The sequence below is a fragment of the Salvelinus fontinalis genome, chromosome 34, assembly GCF_029448725.1.
Source record: "Salvelinus fontinalis isolate EN_2023a chromosome 34, ASM2944872v1, whole genome shotgun sequence".
Classification (NCBI taxonomy): Eukaryota; Metazoa; Chordata; class Actinopteri; order Salmoniformes; family Salmonidae; genus Salvelinus; species Salvelinus fontinalis.
The window spans coordinates 16,922,886-16,945,545 of record NC_074698.1 but is presented as its reverse complement, the minus strand read 5'-3'; the positions used below and the strand labels follow the sequence as shown (position 1 = coordinate 16,945,545).

Here is a 22,660-nt window from a genome sequence, read left to right as displayed (position 1 = left end):
GATACCCTGCAGTGCTTCTACATTGCTTGTTATTTGGGGTTTTAGTCAGGGTTTCTGTATAGCACTTTGACCTGCTGATGTAAAAAGGGCTTTATAAATACATTTGTTTGATAACTGAAGAGGGGTTTCTCCCCACCCAAAGAATCTGAAAATTCTACTGAAAAATGTAACGATTATAGCTAAAATAATGTCCTTGAGCTTCTAGTAAAAAGACACGCCACTTCCTCTTGGATTATGGCTGAACTATGCCTCTTTTAGCTTCCCCAAGAGGCTAACATCTCTTGACTAGGTCGCTAGGAGTTGAATTAAGGTCTTTATAGTATTTTAACAAGAAGATCCACATTTAAAAAATAAAAATACATTTGGAAAGGGACCTAACAATGTTAGTATTTTTGGTTTATTGGAAAAATACATCAAAAGCAGAAATTCTGAGTGGTGTAGTATCTAAAAGGGAAAGTGCTGCACATTAGTCTGTAGGTATGGACCTCATGTCATGGCCATACTGCTGGAAATACAGATGAGAGTGGTACTGTAGCTCAGGCAGCACTAGTCGCACACAGAGCCCCTCTTCCTGCAGAGTCAGGTTCCCTCGTACCTCGTATCCCAGGATGGTGACTGTGTCGGTCTGCCAGGGCCTGACCAGGTCCTCCAGCTCACCAGGGGGGACTCCTTCTCTGGCCACACACTTCTGTCTGAGCCTCTGTGTGGAGGCCCTCAGTAGGGCCACCTCCCTTTTCAGTCTCCCCAGGCCATACTGCTCAGCTTTCTCCCAGAACACCTGCAGAAATAAGTTGTAGAGCAGCACATCCAGACTGTTCCAGGCCCAGAGCCTGGCCTTGGTGTCCTCCTCCAGCGGGGTGATGTCCGATGGGGCGCGGACGTTCAGGTGCACATAGGCCAGCTCCTCAGGCTCCAGCTGCAGCAGAGCCCCCAGGAGAACCAGAGACTCATCAAAGTGCTCAGCGATCATCACCAGCTGGAAGGCCTCCTCCAGCTGAGTCAGCTCCATGGGCCAGGATGCGTTCCACTCTTGGCTGCTGAGGCCCAGGTCAAAGCTCATAGGGTTCCTGGCTAGGCCATTCCCAGGTTCTGTAGGGTCCCAGTAGGACTCTGGGGACTCCAGGAAGACCGAGAGGGCGGACTTCCTGTTAGCTGTGTCAGCTGCCTTTTTGGCTAGCGTGAAGGCGGGTACAGTGGAAGTGTAGTAGCTGAAAACGGACTCAAAGGTCTGTAGAGGATCACGCAGCAGGGTGATGTAGATGGTGTTCCTGGGCATCACCTGTTTCAGCTGTCCCAGGTCCAGCCGCATGTGGCTGCAGAGCATGTCGAACTGAGAGGAACCCGGTGGCAGCTCATCTACAAAGTCTGCTCGGAACCTGGAGCCATAAGGACGGTTAAGCACGTTAAAGCAGTGAAAGTTATTTGCAGTTAATATCCACCAAATGGAGGGGCTCCAAATGTACCAGAGACCTGACAGTAAATTTGATAATCTGAAAATTGCAATAGAACATATCTACTCATCAGATGAATAGAGGTAACCATATCTTACAGGAGATAGTAGTCGTGCCCATACCTATCTGGGTAGCTGAACTGGTATGCGTAATAGGGGAAGGCGAAAGTGAGGTTCTCCTTCTCCCCAAGGCGGAACATCAGATTCTGAACAGTGCTGCTTCCAGTCTTGTGTGTTTTGAGGAAAGCTACAGGTGGAGGGCTCCTCCTTGTCCTCATAAAGGTGTACCCATTGGGGTCTCTTTGATGCTGCAGATTGGGTGTCTGAACCTCCTTCCTCCTGTTAGGGGCAGTGTGGGATGGGACAGGGGTGTTTGGAGGAGCATTGTCGGAAAGTGCTCCCCTCTCCTCCACCTTATGGCCCATGTGCCCAGCATAGTGGCTTTCGAAAAAGGAAAGAGAGAGGATTTCATCAGACATCTAGGTAAACAAAGTCTCAACAGAACTTATACAGCTTAGCTGTATGCCATGACAAACAACTCCTCATTAATCAATTCTGTATTTAAAAGGTTGTTTAATCCGTAATGCATTTACACAAATATATGTAGAATTTCTCTGGTACATTCACAATAACCACTGAGCTAAATCTATTAGTTTTACCACCAGCTACAGACAGTGCATAATGGTGTGGGGAGAAAGAGAGAGACAGACTGTCCCTTACCTTGGATGCTGCAATGACTGAGTAGCCAGGAGCATGAGTAACAAGGTGACACACAAAGCCATCAGGAGACACATCACACGGTGTCTCCAAAGTTGGGTGGACAACCAGCGGAGGGTCATCTCCTTTCCGTGGCCCACCCGAAACACTTTCCTCTGGGACCTTCTTCCCTCCTAGCATGGTAAATAGGCTCTGGGACTTTGAAGGTGAGACTGGGTTCCGGAGCTTAAAGAAACAGAGAGACCTGACCTCACCCTCTAAGCTGGCTCAGCGAGACGTCACGCAGCCAGCCAGCAACTCTCCAGCCAAGAAGTCGTGATTGAGTTTTTGACTAACATAAGATTTGAGACGGTCTATTCTCAAGCTTTGCTGCTGTAAACAGTCATAAGGTGCAACTGCAATATGACAAGGCTAATGTCCTTATTCACATGTTAAGAGCAGCAATCACTGGTTTTGTATATTAGGGATGCCAAAAACTAAAGGCTCAATTGACAAGAGACAAGGACATTAAGGAAAATAAATAAATACAATAAATTAGATACAATTAAAATAAATAAGAACAGAAAATTCCCCAACACAAAGAATAGTAAAACCACCTAGGCCTAAATCAAGGTGTGCAACAATGAAAATGTATTATAAGAATAGCCTACACATCTACAAACAAGTTAATGACACCCTTGTTTTTATGGTATTTCACTATTGTCTGATATGAATGTGTGTGATATGACTGTGGCAAACACATTGACAGTGCTATTCATTGAAAGGCACGGGTCTGATGTTGCTTTCCTCATCAACCCTTAATGTGCATTATCATTCATTTGGTTAAAATGCTACATGTCAAGATACTATTAGCTCATAATAAAACCGGTGATAAACGGGAAACCCTTACCTTCCTGTAAGCAGGCCATGTTCATTACAAAAACGTTGCAGATAGAAATACCATGACTAGAGCAGACCTGATTTTATACACTAAACAAAGGAGATGATCGTGGACTTCAGGAAACAGCAGAGGGAGCAACCCCTTATCCACATCGACGGGACAGTAGTGGAGAGGGTAGTAAGTTTTAAGTTCCTCGGCGTACACATCACGGACAAACTGAAATTGTCCACCCACACAGACAGCGTGGTGAAGAAGGCGCAACAGCACCTCTTCAACCTCAGGAGGCTGAAGAAATTCGGCTTGTCACCAAAAGCCCTCACAAACTTTTACAGATGCACAATCGAGAGCATCCTGTCGGGCTGTATCACCGCCTGGTACGGCAACTGCTCCGCCCACAACCGTAAGGCTCTCCAGAGGGTAGTGAGGTCTGCACAACGCATCACCGGGGGCAAACTACCTGCCCTCCAGAACACCTACACCACCCGATGTCACAGGAAGGCCATAAAGATCATCAAGGACAACAACCACCCGAGCCACTGCCTCTTCACCCCGCTATCATCCAGAAGGCGAGGTCAGTACAGGTGCATCAAAGCAGGGACCGAGAGACTGAAAAACAGCTTCTAACTCAAGGCCATCAGACTGTTAAACAGCCACCACTAACATTGAGCGGCCACCACTAACATTGAACATTATATGAAGTGGCGTTGTTTAAAGTGGCTATGACTCAACTCCAGCCACTTTAATAATGTAAAAATTGATGTAAAAAATGTATCACTAGCCACTTTAAACAATGCCACTTCATATAATGTTTACATACCCTACATTACTCATCTCATTTGTATATACTGTACTCTATACCACCTACTGCATCTTGCCATCTTGATGTAATACATGTATCACTGGCCACTTTAAACAATGCCACTTTTATATGTTTACATACACTACATTACTAATCTCATATGTATATACTGTACTCGATTCCATCTACTGCATCTTGCCTATGCCGTTCTGTACCATCACTCATTCATATATTTTTATTTACATATTCTTTCATCCCTTTACACTGTGTGTATAAGGTAGCTGTTGTGTAGTTTTTAGGTTAGATTACTCCTTGGTTATTACTGCATTGTCGGAAGTAGAAGCACAAGCATTTCGCAACACTCGCATTAACATCTGCTAACCATGTGTGTGACAAATAAAATTTGATTTGATTGTTTGTTCTACATCATACATTTCTATCTGAGCGTTGGCCAAAATTTTGACTGGAACAAGCTACAACAAACACTCAAACTGGACAGTTTTATCTCAAGCTCTTCATTCAAAGACTCAATCATGGACACTCTTACTGACAGTTGTGGCTGCTTTGTGTGATATATTGTAGTCTCTGCCCTTTGTGCTGTTGTCTGTGCCCAATAATGTTTGTACCATGTTTTGTGCTGCTACCATGCTGTGTTGTCATGTGTTGCTGCCTTGCTATGTTGTTATCTTAGGTCTCCCTTTATGTAGTGTTGTGTTGTCTCTGTTGTTGTGATGTGTGTTTTGTCCTATATTTATATTGTATTTATTTTGTATTTTTAATCCCAGGGCCTGTCCCCCGCAGAAGAACAAGAATTTGTTCTTAAATGATTGGCCTAGTTATATAAAGGTTAAATAAAATAAAACAATTTTAAAAGTTTTGTCCTGATAAACGCGGTTCCAGTTGTGCGCGATTTAAGGATTTTTGGAGTCGACCTGACTCTTGCCCAACTCCAAAAACACGCTGACACTGATGCACACACACATACGCGCAACCTCATTATTGCAGTCCTTACTAGGAAGATTATATTTGCGTTTCAGAGGACTGGCAAGAGCATGATGCCCCCAGTTGCATATTAAAGGACTATTTTGTTTGACTATAGAAGGTGATGTGTAAGAAGTTACATCTATAATATTTCTGTGATATTTCTGCCGTGTGCAGCCTCGACGGATCCCATGCGATGATACTGCGCACTCGATGCTGATAAACTAATTCTTTGACATGGTATAGCCCTATTCGGACGGGTATTACTAGAGACGTTGGTTTTGTAATTATTATCCAAGTATGTGCGTTGACAAAAAATATAAGTCTCCCCATAATATTTATATTGAGGAAGTGTGATCATAACCATTATTTTTGCGATCCATTCATGGTAGACGTCCTTCCTAATACTTTAATATACTTTTGGTAATTTACGAGGCATAGCTAGATACAGATGACCAAGATACAGCCTATGCGCATGGTTCTAACAGTCTTTCTGCCTGACCCTATCTTCTCTCTCCCTCGCTTGCTCCTCTTTTCCTTCTGTCTGTTGCGTGTAGAATAGCTCAGCCTACTCATTGATAGCCCCTACTTTAGTGAATTTGCACGAGACATTACAAGCCAATAAATTGTGAAATACAGCATTGCTATAGCCTACATATTTTGATAACGGATGCACAGTTCTGCCTGGTGGCGGACATGCCTGGCTGTGCCCCTCCCATCTCTCCCTCGCTCTTTCTTTGCGGTGAAAGATGCGAGTTTGTGTTCTACGGAAAATAGTTTCCTCCATTGCAAAAATAATGAATTTTAGGAGTCGAAGCTTGACACCTAGAAAAGGGAGTCGACAGGCAAGGAGTCGAGGAATCGATTATTTTGGAGTCGACTATCCACCACTACCCAGTTCTCTCCGTGGTTCTATCTAGTCCCTATGCATTTAATTTCAATAACCTGTATCATCATATTTTTGTTTACTGTAAAGCGGACTGTAACATATTCCAATCAACAAAACAGCGCCTTTGGTTGTGATTTTTAAACGAGTCAATATAGTTAGTGTTGACAACGTCAATGATTTTTTGACATGCACATTTTATTTAGATAGAAAAATGCATGTAAACAGAGCTCAATTGCTTTCATTATTATTGTCAATGACTACTATCAACAATGATGCCTCGTGATCTTATTTTACTACGTGTAATAATGCTGTTCTATAATAATTTGTAGACCCATCCCCCACGTCGACATACTTCGAAAGGACCTACTCGCGAAGGGTGATTTCAATGTAAGTCAGATTCAAGTGTTTTATTTTTAATACTTCGTCGATGTTATCCTTTTTCAGATGAATGATACGTAATTTCACTTTCTAGTACATTTTGGTTATCGTTGGGTTGGAAGGAACGGTTGTCATGACCGACATTACTCGTCTGTCTCTCTGCAGACAGTGGCGGCAGACTGAAATTAATACGTTTTTGGTACATGTATCTAGTTAACTAGAGCCGGGGTACGGGATGCAGGTTGGATCAATCAACTGAAAGATTTTTTTTTTTTTACTCTTGCCGCATCTCTAAAGTCAGCAAAACAATGTCATTTGCACCCTACATTTTGTTAAGACAACATGGTCGGCTAGCAGAGACCATACCATTAGCTAACGTTGGCCAACTGTCTGGCAGTGTTCCAGTAGATTCGCATTTATTATGTAGAAAACAATGTTTGGAATGTAGCCCATCACATGGGTGAATGGTTTCTGACCTCAAACAAATATAGCGTGCTACTATGTTGTAAACGGGGGTTGTTTTGCTGCTAGCTAGCTTTCTAGTCAAGCTATACACCACATTAGGTGCCTCACGCGCTGCAATACTGTAGATCTCTGCACTTTTGAAAGTGTTAACGGCCTCGGTGACCAATAAGGAGTTACCATTATCTTTGGTAAGGGTAATGTTTGAGGTGATCAAACTGGAAGTGTGTGTCGCAGCTGGATGCGGAGGGCTGGAGCGAGCGAGGAATGGCGTCCTAGATTTACCAGGAGACATATACTTGGATTACGGAGGACGAATGGAAGGGAAAATAGAGGAAGGTGAGCTTGAATTGGTCAAAAGTGGAGGAAAAGGGAGATGGTTTGTTGAAGAATGGTAGAAAGTGTGATCTGTACACTGGATCGAAGACCGGAGAGGATGAGAAATGAAAGTGAATGAGGGCGAAGTATCGGAGGTGGTAGGTGTGGTGAAGTTCTCGGAGCCCGAGGATTACACGGAGGGTCAGGATAAAGATGAGTCTGACCGTAAGAGTGAAATTAAGGAAAAAGTGGACCCTTGCCTTTTGGCTGATCCATTTGTGGTTTCAGGGTGGGTGAAAATGGAGTTGGGTGGTGTGGAATCGGTGAAGGTAACCCGAAGTGGTCTTGTAATTGTTTGTGTTTCTGTTGGGTCAGATGAAGAAGGCGCTCCGCGTCAAACGTCTGGGGACAGGATATGTGAATTGTTTTGCTCAAGTATAGGGCGCCATTAAAATGAGTGATTACTGGGGTAGCGGTAAATGTGAAACTGGACCACCTGAAGCCAGGGGAAGATTCCCGGTGTTTGTAATGCTCTTCGTTTGGTGCGACGCAGACTGGGTGGCTTGAGTGGAGAAACAGAAGAGTCTTGATGTTGAGTCTTTGCCGGGAAAGTGATGTTATGATATCAATTATCCCTGTACGAGCTTTTGTACCGAATACATTACGATGTTAACGTAACATGTGTGTCATGCTAATGGATATGTGGCAGCAGTGTATGAGGGAGGTTCCTAGGTGTGCAGAAAGGCATGGTGAATTTTGGTTGAGAGAATGCCAAGAGTGTGCAAAGGGTGGCTACTTTGAAGAATCTCAAATATAAAATATGTTTTGATTTGTTTAACACTTTTTTGGGGGTTATTACATTATTCCATATGTGTTAATTCATAGCTTTGATGTCTTCACTATTATTCTACAATGTAGAAAATATTAAAAAATAAAGAAAACCCCTTGAATGAGTAGGTGTGTCTAGAGTTTCACATTTTGGGGAATATTCAGAGGTGGATACTTTCCGTGGGAATTAACGGGAATATGCAAATTAATACCATTTAAATGTAGTTTTTTGCATTGGATATATTTAGCATCATATGGAGACAAACATAAACCTTTTACCTTATCATAAGTAGACATAATTGAAAATGATAAAATCCTTCCAATAGAATAATATATTTTTAAAATTAGTTATGAATTGAACTTTCATTAAATGAGTTGAGTCTTCACATGGGATGAACAACAAAAGAAAGGGAATATTGAATGATCCCCGATGATCCATCGCATCTCCCAAAAATGTTTTCAACATACATCTTTAAAATGAAACTAAAGCTTTGGTTGTCTTCCTCTCGGGCTTCCATATCTTCTCCCTGGACCGCCTCAATGTCCACCTCTTCATCATCAGACTGAGGCCTCATCTTCACTGTTACTTTCCCACCTTGTTGAGGATTGCTCATTGTCAGGCTCAAAAAGCCAAAGATTTGCCTGTATGGCCACCAATTTTTCAAGCCATGTATTGGTCAGCCTGTTGCGTGCTGTGGTGTGTGTGTTCCCAAACAAGGACCAGTTGCGCTCCCAAATCCCTTGCTTGGAAGTGTACTTCGCCAGACTGCCAAGAACCATGTCCTCATCCAGGCCAAGGTGGCGAGACACGGTAGGGATGACACCATAGGCCTTGTTGATCTCTGCACCAGACAGGGTGTTTTTGGCAGCATACTTGAGGTCCAACATGTACGCTGCGGTGTGTATGGGCTTCAGGCAGAAGTCTTAATGCTTTTTGATATATTTCAGAACTGCAGTTTCCTCTGCATGGAGCAACAGTGAAGTGGGCAGGGTAGTATGGATTTCTTCTCTTACATCTACAAGCAGAGTGTGAACATCAGACAGGATGGCATTGTCACCCTCAATCCTGCTATATGTTTCAGGAGTTTCAGGCTGCTTACCACTCTCCCAAAATACATAATCCAAGAGGATCCTCTTGATGGGGCTGTCCATATCGGCAGACTGTGATATGGCCATTTCTTGGAGAGACTTCTTCCCCTCCAGGAGACTGTCAAACATGATGACAACACCACCCCAACGGGTGTTGCTGGGCAGCTTCAATGTGGTGCTCTTATTCTTCTCACTTTGCTTGGTGAGGTAGATTGCTGCTATAACTTGATGAATCTTCACATACCTAACCATTTCCTTGGCACTCTTGTAGAGTGTATCCATTGTTTTCAGTGCCATGATGTCCTTGAGGAGCAGATTCAATGCATGAGCAGCACAGCCAATGGGTGTGATGTGAGGGTAGGACGCCTCCACTTTAGACCAAGCAGCCTTCATGTTCGCAGCATTGTCTGTCACCAGTGCAAATAGCTTCTGTGGTCCAAGGTCATTGATGACAGCTAATCTGCAATGTAGAGACTGGTGTGTCTGTTGTCCCATGTGCTCTTGTAGAATACTGGTTGAGCGGTGGAGATGATAGTTAATTATTCCTTGGCCACGAACATTCAACCACCCATCAGAGATGATTGCAATACAGTCTACTTTTTCTATGCTTTACTTGATCTTGACTTGAACTCTGTTGAACTCTGCATCCAGCAAATGAGTAGATAAAGCATGTCTGGTTGGAGGGGTGTATGCTGGGCGAAGAACATTCAGAAATCTCTTCCAATACACATTGCCTGTGAGCATCAGAGGTGAACCAGTTGCATACACAGCTGGAGCAAGACATTCATCAGCATTTCTCTGACTACGTTCCTCCATTGGGTCAAAAAAACTTCTGATTCCAGGAGGACCGTGAGCTGTTCCTATCGATAAGGTGTCTGATTCATAATTTTCACCTCAAATAGAAGTAGAGGGACTTTTGTCAGAGGTTGCTTGTTGTGAGCGCTGAGGTAACTTTATGCACTTGCCAGATGATTCTGCATCTTTGTTGCATTCTTCACATTTTTATTTCACCTTTATTTAACCAGGTAGGCAAATTGAGAACACGTTCTCATTTACAATTGCGACCTGGCCAAGATAAAGCAAAGCAGTTCGACACATACAACAACACATAGTTACACATGGAGTAAAACAAACATACAGTCAATAATACAGTGAAAAATAAGTCTATATACAATATGAGCAAGTGAGGTGAGATAAGGGAGGTGAAGGCAAACAATATATATATATAAATAAATAAAAATATAAAAAGGCCATGGTGGCGAAGTAAATACAATATAGCAAGTAAAAAATAACACTGGAATGGTTGGTTTGCAGTGAATGAAGGTGCAAAGTAGAGATAGAAATAATGGGGTGCAAAGGAGCAAAATAAATAAATACAGTAGGTAAAGAGGTAGTTGTTTGGGCTAAATTATAGATGGGCTATGTACAGGTGCAGTAATCTATGAGCTGCTCTGACAGCTGGTGCTTAAAGCTAGTGAGGGAGATAAGTGTTTCCAGTTTCAGAGATTTTTGTAGTTCGTTCCAGTCATTGGCAGCAGAGAACTGGAAGGAGAGGCGGCCAAAGGAAGAATTGGTTTTGGGGGTGACCAGAGAGATATACCTGCTGGAGCGCGTGCTACGGGTGGGCGTTGCTATGGTGACCAGCGAGCTGAGATAAGGGGGGACTTTACCTAGCAGGGTCTTGTAGATGACCTGGAGCCAGTGGGTTTGGCGACGAGTGTGAAGCGAGGGCCAGCCAACGAGAGCGTACAGGTCGCAGTGGTGGGTAGTATATGGGGCTTTGGTGACAAAACGGATGGCACTGTGATAGACTGCATCCAATTTATTGAGTAGGGTTTTGGAGGCTATTTTGTAAATGACATCACCGAAGTCGAGGATTGGTAGGATGGTCAGTTTTACAAGGGTATGTTTGGCAGCATGAGTGAAGGATGCTTTGTTGCGGAATAGGAAGCCGATTCTAGATTTAACTTTGGATTGGAGATGCTTGATGTGAGTCTGGAAGGAGAGTTTACAGTCTAACCAGACACCTAGGTATTTGTAGTTGTTCACATATTCTAAGTCAGAGCCGTCCAGAGTAGTGATGCTGGACAGGCGGGCAGGTGCAGGCAGCGATCGGTTGAAGAGCATGCATTTAGTTTTACTTGTATTTAAGAGCAATTGGAGGCCACGGAAGGAGAGTTGTATGGCATTGAAGCTCGCCTGGAGGGTTGTTAACAGTGTCAAGAGAAGGGCCAGAAGTATACAGAATAGTGTCGTCTGCGTAGAGGTGGATCAGAGACTCACCAGCAGCAAGAGCGACATCATTGATGTATACAGAGAAGAGAGTCGGTCCAAGAATTGAACCCTGTGGCACCCCCATAGAGACTGCCAGAGGTCCGGACAACAGACCCTCCGATTTGACACACTGAACTCGATCAGAGAAGTAGTTGGTGAACCAGGCGAGGCAATCATTAGAGAAACCAAGGCTGTCGAGTCTGCCGATGAGGATGTGGTGATTGACAGAGTCAAAAGCCTTGGCCAGGTCAATGAATATGGCTGCACAGTACTGTTTCCTATCGATAGCGGTTAAGATATCGTTTATGACCTTGAGCGTGGCTGAGGTGCACCCATGACCAGCTCTGAAACCAGATTGCATAGCGGAGAAGGTATGGTGGGATTCGAAATGGTCGGTAATCTGTTTGTTGACTTGGCTTTCGAAGACCTTAGAAAGGCAGGGTAGGATAGATATAGGTCTGTAGCAGTTTGGGTCTAGAGTGTCTCCCCCTTTGAAGAGGGGGATAACCGCAGCTGCTTTCCAATCTTTGGGAATCTCAGACGACACGAAAGAGAGGTTGAAAAGGCTGGTAATAGGGGTGGCAACAATTTCAGCAGATAGTTTTAGAAAGAAAGGGTCCAGATTATCTAGCCCGGCTGATTTGTAAGGGTCCAGATTTTGCAGCTCTTTCAGAACATCAGCTGACTGTATTTGGGAGAAAGAGAAATGGGGAAGGCTTGGGTGAGTAGCAGAGGGGAGGGCAGTGCTGTTGACCGGGGTAGGGGTAGCCAGGTGGAAAGCATGGCCAGCCGTAGAAAAATGCTTATTGAAATTCTCAATTATAATGGATTTGTCGGTGGTGACAGTATTTCCTATCTTCAGTGCAGTTGGAAGCTTGGAGGAGGTGTTCTTATTCTCCATGGACTTTACAGTGTCCCAGAACTTTTTTGAGTTTGTGTTGCAGGAAGCAAATTTCTGCTTGAAAAAGCTAGCCTTGGCTTTTCTAACTGCCTGTGTATACTGGTTTCTAGCTTCCCTGAAAAGTTGCATATCACGGGGGCTGTTCGATGCTAATGCAGAACGCCATAGGATGTTTTTCTGTTGGTTAAGGGCAGTCAGGTCAGGAGAGAACCAAGGGCTATATCTGTTCCTGGTTCTAAATTTCTTGAATGGGGCATGCTTATTCAAGATGGTGAGGAAGGCATTTAAAAAAAATATCCAGGCATCCTCTACTGACGGGATGAGATCAATATCCTTCCAGGATACCTCGGCCAGGTCGATTAGAAAGGCCTGCTCGCTGAAGTGTTTCAGGGAGCGTTTGACAGTGGTGAGTGGAGGTCGTTTGATCGCTGACCCATTACGGATACAGGCAATGAGGCAGTGATCGCTGAGATCTTGGTTGAAAACAGCAGAGGTGTATTTGGAGGGCAAGTTGGTTAGGATGATGTCTATGAGGGTACCCGTGTTTACGGAATTGGGGTGATACCTGGTAGGTTCATTGATAATTTGTGTGAGATTGAGGGCATCAAGCTTAGATTGTAGGATGGCTGGGGTGTTAAGCATGTTCCAATTTAGGTCGCCTAGCAGCACAAGCTCTGAAGATAGATGGGGGGCAATCAGTTCACATATGGTGTCCAGAGCACAGCTGGGGGCAGAGGGTGGTCTATAGCAGGCGGCAACAGTGAGAGACTTGTTTTTAGAGAGGTGGATTTTTAAAAGTAGGAGTTCAAATTGTTTCGGAACAGACCTGGATAGTAAAACAGATGAAAATGTCAGAATTTTTGGTGGTCTTCCTAAGCCAGGATTCAGACACGGCTAAAACATCTGGGTTGGCAGAGTGTGCTAAAGCAGTGAACAAAACAAACTTAGGGAGGAGGCTTCTAAAGTTAACATGCATGAAACCAAGGCTATTACGGTTACAGAAGTCATCAAAAGAGAGCGCCTGGGGAATAGGAGTGGAGCTAGGTACTGCTGGGCCTGGATTCACCTCTACATCACCAGAGGAACAGAGGAGGAGTAGGATAAGGGTACGGCTAAAATATATGAGAATTGGTCGTTTAGAACGTCTAGAACAGAGAGTAAAAGGAAGTTTCTGGGGGCGATAAAATAGCTTCAAGGAATAATGTACAGACAAAGGTATGGTAGGATGTGAATACAGTGGATGTAAACCTAGGTAATGGGTGATGATGAGAGAGATATAGTCTCTAGAAACATCATTGAAACCAGGTGATGTCATCGCATATGTGGGTGGTGGAACTGAGAGGTTGGATATATAGTGAGCAGGGCTAGAGGCTCTACAGTGAAATAAGCCAATAAACACTAACCAGAACAGCAATGGACAAGGCATATTTACATTAAGGAGAGGCATGCTTAATCGAGTGATCATAAGGGTCCAGTGAGTAGAGGTTGGTTGGGGTCACGGCGATCCAGACAGCTGGCCGGGTAGCTGGCTATCGGTAGCAAGATAACATAGGATGGAGGTCTGTTTTTTTTTGTTTTTTTTATTATTATTTTTTTTTTTGTCACCTCGTTCGTTTCCGTCGGTAGATTAGTGGGGTTCCGTGTGGTAGAGGGGATCGATCCAATTGGCAAAATAGATATAGTGACCCAGGAAAAAAAGAAAGAAAAAAAAAGAAAGAAAAAAAAAAAATAAAAAATAAGAATAATAATAATTGAAAAAAATAATAATAATAAAAAAAAAAAAAAAAATTGTCCGGTATATTTATTTAGATAGCAGCCGATAAGACAGCTAATAATTAGCATATGGGTATTCAGAAACGTCGCAATGGAAAAGCCTGTTGAAACCACCTCGGACAATTACGTCGGCAGACCAGTCGTGATGGATCGGCGGGGCTCCGTGTCGGCAATAAAGGGTCCAGTCCAATTGGCAAAAGAGGTATTGTAGCCCAAGAATTCGCTGGTAGGCCTCTTCGGCTAGCCGGCAGATGGGCCTAGCTCGAGGCTAGCTCAAGGCTAACTGGTGCTTGTTTCGGGACAGAGGTATTAGCCAGTAGTAGCCACTTGGTTGCAGCTAGCTAGCGACGATGATCCGGTGTAATTGTCCAGAGCTTGCGTCAGGAATCCGGTGATGTGGTAGAGAAAAAGCAGTCCTATATTCTCTGGGTTGATATCGCGCCTGCAGACTGGCAGGTATTGGCCCGAGCTGAAGCTGGCTGGTGTCCGAGTTAAGGGTGAAGACCGCAGCAGTGGCTAACTGACTACTAGCTAGTAGCTAGTTATCTGGCTAGCTTCTGATTGGGGTTACGGTTCTAAAGTATAAAAAATAGCAGATCCGTACCACATTGGGTGAGGCGGGTTGCGGGAATGTATATTCAGTTCCAAGATGGAAAGTGAAATTAAAATATATACGAAATGTATACAAAAAATACGAGGACTATTTATGTGGGACAGGACAAGACAAACACACATCCGACTGCTACGCCATCTTGGTTCAATATGATTTGGCACAGTATTTGCAAATGTACACAGTTTTTCCTTCTACGTTAGCTGCAGTGAAATGTCTCCACACATCAGATAATGCCCATGACATTTTCCTGTAAAGATTAGAAAAAAAATGTAAAAAAACAACAAATACAATTCCATGTACAGATAAATAGTTAAGCGGTTAGATTAAAAAGGTTCACTGTTTTAAGTTAATTTTTTGAAGAATTTAAGCAAAATTCCCCAAATTCCAAGGCTTAACTTCCCAGGAAAAAATTGTGGAAATTTACCAGAAAGTTTCCAATCCTTTGCAACCCTAGGTACAGCCAACTAATGTGATATTGTCAAAATGATACAATATATCGTAAACAATATCCCGATATGTAACGGTATCAATCCCCCCGTCACTAGTGCACAGTACATTTTACTCCCCACTGCTGGGTTGGTTTGTTGTAAATAGTGGTCAGTATTTATGTAATTTGTCCTCTGCAGAGTGGATCTTGGTGCTGTCATATTCTCGGACTCACCTGAGAAATGTCCACCCCGGACCCCCCCATGGGAGGGACGCCTCGGCCGTGCCCCTCTCCAGGACCGGGGCCTTCTCCAGGAGCCATGATAGGACCCAGCCCAGGTCCCCCAGCCTCTGGGCACTCCCACCCAAAACAGGGGCCCTCAGTATATCCTCAGGAGAATATGCATCAGAAGCACAAAGTAAGACAGAAAATGGGCAAATCCATAACTGTAATGTATGTCAAATGTCTGCTATGGTCTGCGATACCATTTTATGAGACTTTTTTTGCATTAATCTATTCTTCCTTTACTGTACATAAATGTATGCGCTATCTAAGTAGGACATTCTTATGTCAATGTATTAATGTGTGTTGTCTCCTCCCAGCCTATGGAAGGCATGCATGAGAAGGGCATGTCTGATGACCCTCACTATGGACCGATGAAGAGCATGGGCATGAGACCAGGTGGAGGCCATATTGGGATGGGACCCCCTCCTAGCCCCATGGACCAACATTCCCAAGGTACCATACCATGGGGTACTGATTAGATTGCATAGAGGATAGAGGAAACATTGACTCCATTATTGAAGGAGCTTTACACAAAAGGTTAACTTATTAGCTTTCCATATGATCTAAATATGGTGCGTATGATTTTAGAGTTAAGCACAATTGTTTTTAAAGCTGATTACCTGAGAAGAGAATGCTAACTCGTGTAGACGCGTGTGCACTTGTACTGTGAACTCAACCAGCTAGTTTCTCCTCTTTCACTTCTGTCGTTTTGTTGAGTAGCGTGAGCAGCAGACGCTCAGTGGAGGGGCGGGGCATGAGGCTTCCCCTTTCAGACAATGCCGGTGGCAGCTGTCTGCTACAAAACTACTTAGTCACCAAGGAGAGAGGGACAGAGGGGCTGTTGAAATACTGTAACACAGGAGAGGGTGTTTTTCTGTTGACTCTTCTATCCTGTATTGACTGGTGACAAATCAAAATCAATTCAAATTGTATTTGTCACGTGCGCCGAATACAACAGGTGTAGGTAGACCTTAAAGTGAAATGCTTACTTACAAGCCCTTAACTAACAATGCAGTTTTAAGAAAATACCTTTAAAAAAAGTAAGAGATAAGATTAACAAATAATAAAGAGCAGCAGTAAATAACAATAGCAGGGCTATATACAGTGGGTACCGGTACAGAGTCAATGTACAGGGGTGTTGAGGTAATATGTACAAAGCGCGAGGCTCAGCTGTAATGTGTGCATGTCTGTTAGAGACTGATTTGTAAAGTGTTTGTATCGCCAGTCCAGCTCATAATCATAATACCAGTCTGGATTTGGTTAACATTTCTCCTGGTCTGTTGGCATCCGTTTCGCCACCATTTTCGATGTATCTAGCCATTATTTTAGTCATTCAAATCAGTTTCCCACTGTTCTCAGTTAAAGGGACAGTCATACCCTACCATTCCCAGGGAAGATTACTTTTCTCACCTGTTCTGTTGTTTCTCCTCCCCAGGCTACCCCTCTCCATTGGGGGGTTCTGAGCACTCTCCCAGCCCTGTGCCAGCCAACGGCCCTCCACCCTGCCCCATGATGCCCTCTGGCCCAGGTGTCCCCATGGAGGGCGGTGATCCCCAGGCCATGTGCCAGCAGAACCTCGGTGATGTCCTGAGTGGTGGTTCTGTTCCAGGTGGGGTTGGGCCAGGCAGTGTTGGGCCAAGTGGACCCACCCCCTTCAACCAAAACCAGCTACACCAGCTCAGGGCCCAGATCATGGCCTACAAGATGCTGGATGGCAGCCAGCCCCTGCCAGACCACCTGCAGATGGCTGTGCAGGGCAAGAGGCCCATGCCAGAGATGCAGCAGCAGCCAGGGATGTCCAACATGCCCCCTTCCTCAGGGCCTGAGGCGGGGCCTGGACAGCCACCAGCAAACTACAACAGACCTCATGGTGAGTGGGGTGGGCACATGCAAGTTTATGCTACACAGCCTGTCAATGAGTTTTGCAACCCTATGAATGACACACACATGCTGTCCATCTCAAACAAATAAAATAAATAATTTGAATGCTGAACGGGGACCCCTGGTGGTGAAACTTGAACACATGTTCTCAGTTCAGGCACCATTTTCTACGTTAACTAGACTTCTGTAGGCATGAATGCCCAGGCAGTGTCTGATCATTTCTAATGCCATCTTGCAGGAATGGTAGGCCCGAACATGCCTCCTCCAGGACCCTCAGGTGTTCCCCCTGGTATTCAGGGACAGCCCACCAATGGACTCCCTAAACAATGGTCCGAAGGTAAGCCTCCTTTTGACACCTGGGCAGTGATTCACCTGTGTGTGAGAGGGCACTAGTCTATAGTGTTTTTAGTCCATGTGCTTCTCTTTCCTGTGCTGATAATTTCACCAGACCTATCACAAGGGTAGGCCATCATTGTAAACTGACTTGCCTAGTTAAAAAATAAAAATTAAACAAGGAATACACACATATTAAACAGATAATAATTGCATCAAAACACTGTATAATCAATGGTAGAACTAATAACTCTTTCAATTCCATATGTTCTAGGGCCCATGGTGAATGCTGCTGCTCCATCCAGTGCCCCCCAGAAGCTGATTCCCCCTCAGCCCACTGGCAGACCCTCCCCTGCTCCCCCCTCCGTGCCCCCTGCTGCCTCCCCGGTCATGTCCCCCCAGACCCAGTCCCCTGGGCAGCCCCCCCAGCCCCCACCCATGGTGCTACACCAGAAACAGAACCGCATCACGCCCATCCAGAAGCCCCGTGGTCTGGACCCAGTGGAGATCCTCCAGGAGAGAGAGTACAGGCTACAGGCTCGAGTGCTGAGGCGCGTAGCGAGTAAAAATCGTCTGTCCTCCGTTGCAACACTCACTACCGAGTTTCAAACTGCCTCTGGAAGCAACGTCAGCACAAGAACTGTTCGTCGGGAGCTTCATGAAATGGGTTTCCATGGCCGAGCAGACTCACACAAGCCTAAAATCACCATGCGCAATGCTAAGCGTCGGCTGGAGTGGTGTAAAGCTCGCCGCCATTGGACTCTGGAGCAGTGGAAACGTGTTCTCTGGAGTGATGAATCGCGCTTCACCATCTGGCAGTCCGACGGACGAATCTGGCTTTGGCGGATGCCAGGAGAAAGCTATCTGACCGAATGCATAGTGCCAACTGTAAAGTTTGGTGGAGGAGGAATAATGGTCTGGGGATGTTTTTCATGGTTCGGGTTAGGCCCCTTAGTTCCAGTGAAGGGAAATCTTAACGCTACGGCGTACAATGACATTCTAGACGATTCTGTGCTTCCAACTTTGTGGCAACAGTTTGGGGAAGGCCCTTTCCTGTTTCAGCATGACAATGGCGCAATGCACAAAGTGAGGTCCATACAAAAATGGTTTACTGAGACCGGTGTGGAAGAACTTGACTGGCCTGCACAGAGCCCTGACCTCAACCCCATCGAACACCTTTGGGATGAATTGGAACGCAGACTGCGAGCCAGGCCTAATCGCCCAACATCAGTGCCCGATCTCACTAATGCTCTTATGGCTGAATGGAAGCAGGTCCCCGCAGCAATGTTCCAACATCTAGTGGAAAGCCTTCCCAGAAGAGTAGAGGCTGTTATAGCAGCAAAGGGGGGACCAACTCCCTATTAATAGCCATGATTTTTGGAATTATATGTTCAAAGAGGAGTGTCCCCATACAGGTGTCTACATACTTTTGGTCAAGTAGTGTACACATTTTTTTGGCAGGGGGGCTTAGATCAACTCAAATGTTGCAAATTGATTGTGGCTTCTATCAGTGTAAATATCTGCATCATTTCCAATCCCACATATATTTTTTGGCTGTCTATATACAGTACCAGTCAAAGGTTTAGACACACTTACTCATTCCAGAGTTTCTTTATTTTTACTCTTTTCTACATTGTAGTATAATAGTATAGACTTCAAAACTTCGAAATAACACATATGGAATCATCAAAAAAGTGTTAAACAAATCAAAATATATTTTATATTTGAGATTTGTCAAAAGTAGCAACCCTTTGCCTTGATGACAGCTTTTCACACTCTTGTCATTCTCTCAACCAGCTTCATGAGGAAGTCACCTGAAATGCATTTCAATTAACAGGTGTGCCTTGATAAAGTTAATTTGTGGAATTTATTTCCTTCTTAATGCGCTTGAGCCAATCACTTGTGTTGTGACAAGGTCGGGGTGGTATACAGAAGATAGCCAAATTTGGTAAAACACCAAGTCCATATTATGGTAAGAACAGCTCAAATAAGCAAAGATGGACCATATTTACTTTAAGACACAAAGGTCAGTCAATCCGGAAAATGTCAAGAACTTTGAATGTTTCTTTAAGTGCAGTCGCAAAAACCATCAAGTGCTATGATGAAACTGGCTCTCATGAGGACCGCCATAGGAAAGGAAGACCCAGAGTTACCTCTGATGCAGAGGATAAGTTAATTACAGTTACCAGCCGCAAAAATCGGCAATTAACTGCACCTCAGATTGCAGCTCAAATAAATGCTTCACAGAGTTCAAGTAACAGACATCTCAACATCAACTGTTCAGAGGAGACTGTGTGAATCAGGCATTCATGGTCAAACTGCTGCAAAGAAACCACTACTAAAGGACACCAGCTTGGGCCAAGAAACACAAGCAATGGACATAAGACCTTGGACATCTGTCCTTTGGTCTGATGAGTCCAAATGTGAGATTTTTGGTACCAACCGCTGTGTCTTTGTGAGACGCAGAGTAGGTGAACAGATGATCTCTGCATGTGTGGTTCCCACCGTGACGCATGGAGGACGAAGTGTGATGGTGTGGGGGTGCTTTGCTGGTGACACTGATTTATTTAGAATTCAAGGCACACTTAACTAGCATGACTACAACAGCATTCTTCAGCGATACGCCATCCCATATGGTTTCCGCTTAGTGGGACTATCATGTGTTTTTCAACAGGACAATGAACCAACACACCTTCAGGCTGTGTAAAAGCTAATTGACCAATAAGGAGAGTGATGGAGTGCTGCATCAGATGACCTGGCCTCCACAATCACCCGACCTCAAACCAATTGAGATGGTTTGGGATTTGTTGGACCGCAGAGTGAAGAAAAGCAGCCAACAAGTGCTCAGCATATGTGGGAACTCCTTCAAGACTGTTGGAAACGTATTCCAGGTGACTACCTCATGAAGCTGGTTGAGAGAATACCAATAGTGTGTAAAGCTGTCAAGGCAAAGGGTGTCAACTTTGAAAAATATAACATATTTTGATTTGCTTAACACTTTTTGGTTACTACATGATTTCATGTGTGTTATTTCATAGTTTTGATGTCTTCACTATTATTCTACAATGTATATAATAGTAAAAATAAAGAAAAACCCTTGAATGAGTAGGTGTCCAAAATTTTGAAAATTGTGTGTGTATCTATATATATCTATATATCTATATATATATAGTCCATTTTATTATTTTCCCATAACACTACCACCCCTCCCCTAATTGGATTCAACTAATGGACAACAACACTTAGGCTTCTACTTCCAGCTTATACATACTGTACAATTTATGGACACAGTACATTTTACTTAAGTTATCTTGTTTTTTGTTATGTTTAGTCCCACCCTTTAGCTCCTCTCAACCCCTCCCATCTATCTCTGAACACCATCCAGTTTTGATGTCTATTTGCCATATATTTTTCAGCTGTACTGTTTCACAAAAGTTTGGAACCTTTCTATTGTCATAGTTTCTACCGATTGTAAATTAAATATAAACAATTTTGCTAAGAGTATTATTATTGATTGATTAACTGACTTTTCAAATCACCAGCAGTGCTACTTGCAGAGTGTGATCCAGGTAGATGTCGTAGTTTTTCTATGGAATAATGAAACAGATGTTTGGTGAATCTATGAATTATGTATGACCACTGGAGCCTTTGACACTCAAAATATTTTGACATTTATTTAATCACTCAATCTTGCTAAAGCACATTCTGTAGGAGGGGTTAATATGAATTAAAATAATTTGACATGATTTATATGAATCGGGTCATGCACATGTGGCCTTTAAACTGAACAAGGGAGAGGTTAAACGTAGGCTAAGTCTAGCATGATCTTATTCCCACACTTTACAATAACTCTGTTGCAGTAGTCTTAAGTAGTCTCCATGTAGGCTATTCCCTCCATTGTGTGATAGCTGCCCAGTTGAAGAGCTTGTGATCTCCATGCAGCACCACAGCACTATGCGCCTTAGGAAAAGCACCCCTCAGCCTCAGAAGATGCCCTACTGGAGGCATGCAGCCATACTCATTATACCTTAATGTAAGCCTATTTGCCTACTAGCCAAATAAAGTGCAGAGCATGCACGATGCGTGCAACTCATCATTCCAACATATTTCAACATTCAATTCATCATTCAGTTCAGTCAGTATGTCATCCATTCTGTTTATGGTCTGAGTTCCAATAGGAACTAAATCAAAGAGAATAGAGCAGTCTTATGTTTGTTTATTGAAATCCATGTGTGTATTCAAAGATGCCTAAATTCTCAAGTAGCCTATCATTTTAATAATTCAATGTTTAATTTAGGCCTATCCAAATAAAACAATGGCCCATCAACTTGTAGGCATTGCGATGTAGGCTATCATTTTGGTACTGCTGTCTTGCGGAATAATTGTAGAATTCTATTTGTGTTTTATAACTGTTTTTATTATAGGCCCCCCCTTAAAAAGAGACCCTAGCTCACAGGCGTCTAAATACATTTTAAACAAAACAGTTGAAGCACATGCAGTGGCTGATAGGGAAAAACAGATCTGGCAGTAAGAATAGGCTATAGATAGTCTTGACTATTTGGAACCCGTTTACTATTTTGCTCAAGACAGGTTATAGCCAACACTTAATCAATATTTTGTCTCGTTATTTGATATGTATATAGCCTCTGTGTGATGGGGTTGTGCAATGCAAATGGCTATAACAAGCCTACATACAGACTGGAATTTGCAAATACAACCGTCAAAATGCCTAATAGAAGGCCTACAGTCTGCTCCCAAATACTGGAAAAAGTGTGATTCATTAGGTTATATGATCACTACAGTAGCCCCACGTGGCTATAAAAATAAATTATGCAATTATATGTCCATTAAATAACACACATATTTAGATAGTGGAATAGGCCTAGCCCAAATCATGTTTACTTTCTATTTTGCAGCTCAGGAGTTATTCTAGACAAGGCTCTTCTGTGTCTTAATAGTATCATTCTCACACAAGTCATTTGCTGAAGGCCCAAGCCTATACTACGCCATTTACTGAGTGGCGAGCCTGAGCGGCACAGCGGTCTAACACCGAACCCAAACCGGCTGCGCGCGTGCGCTATCGTGCATAAATGTATTGAACCAATTGGTTCAGAGTTTGTTTTGATATTTTAACCTGCGTGTCGTGATCGCGTTTTGTGTAGGCGGACAAAATACATGTATGCACGATAGCGCACGCGAGCAGCCGGTTTGGGTTCGGGGTTTGGTGTTAGACCGCTGCGCCTGCACTACATCTCAGTGCTAGAGGGGTCACTACAGTTCGAATCCAGCTGTGATTGTGAGTCCCATAGGGTGGCGCACAATACGCCCAGTGTCGTCCGGGGTTTGGCCGTCATTGTAAATAAGAATTTGTTCTTAACTGAC

General features: G+C 43.8%; 2 protein-coding genes across 4 annotated transcripts; one reads left to right on the top strand and one right to left on the bottom strand.

The window, feature by feature from the left end:
- Positions 1 to 43: 43 nt before the first annotated feature.
- On the bottom strand, positions 44 to 5,233 carry LOC129833325 (galactose-3-O-sulfotransferase 2-like). Its single transcript, XM_055897838.1, has 3 exons — positions 2,171 to 5,233; positions 1,574 to 1,891; positions 44 to 1,376 (listed from the first exon to the last, which is right to left on the bottom strand). Exons 1-3 carry the CDS (start codon positions 2,287 to 2,289, stop codon positions 467 to 469), a joined length of 1,347 nt encoding a protein of 448 aa, XP_055753813.1. The 5' UTR covers positions 2,290 to 5,233; the 3' UTR covers positions 44 to 466.
- Positions 5,234 to 5,500: 267 nt separating this feature from the next.
- Positions 5,501 to 20,779, top strand: LOC129833323 (transcription activator BRG1-like). Of its 3 annotated transcripts, none has more exons than XM_055897833.1 (6): positions 5,501 to 6,103; positions 14,979 to 15,197; positions 15,382 to 15,517; positions 16,500 to 16,934; positions 17,184 to 17,282; positions 17,553 to 20,779. In XM_055897833.1, the coding sequence occupies exons 2-6, from the start codon at positions 15,021 to 15,023 to the stop codon at positions 18,641 to 18,643; spliced, it is 1,938 nt and encodes a 645-aa protein (XP_055753808.1). In that variant the 5' UTR covers positions 5,501 to 6,103; positions 14,979 to 15,020; the 3' UTR covers positions 18,644 to 20,779. The 3 variants fall into 3 exon arrangements, with proteins under 3 accessions (XP_055753808.1, XP_055753809.1, XP_055753811.1); XM_055897834.1 differs by lacking the exon at positions 5,501 to 6,103 and adding an exon at positions 6,142 to 6,895; XM_055897836.1 differs by lacking the exon at positions 5,501 to 6,103 and adding an exon at positions 13,866 to 13,941.
- The last annotated feature ends 1,881 nt before the right edge of the window (positions 20,780 to 22,660 follow it).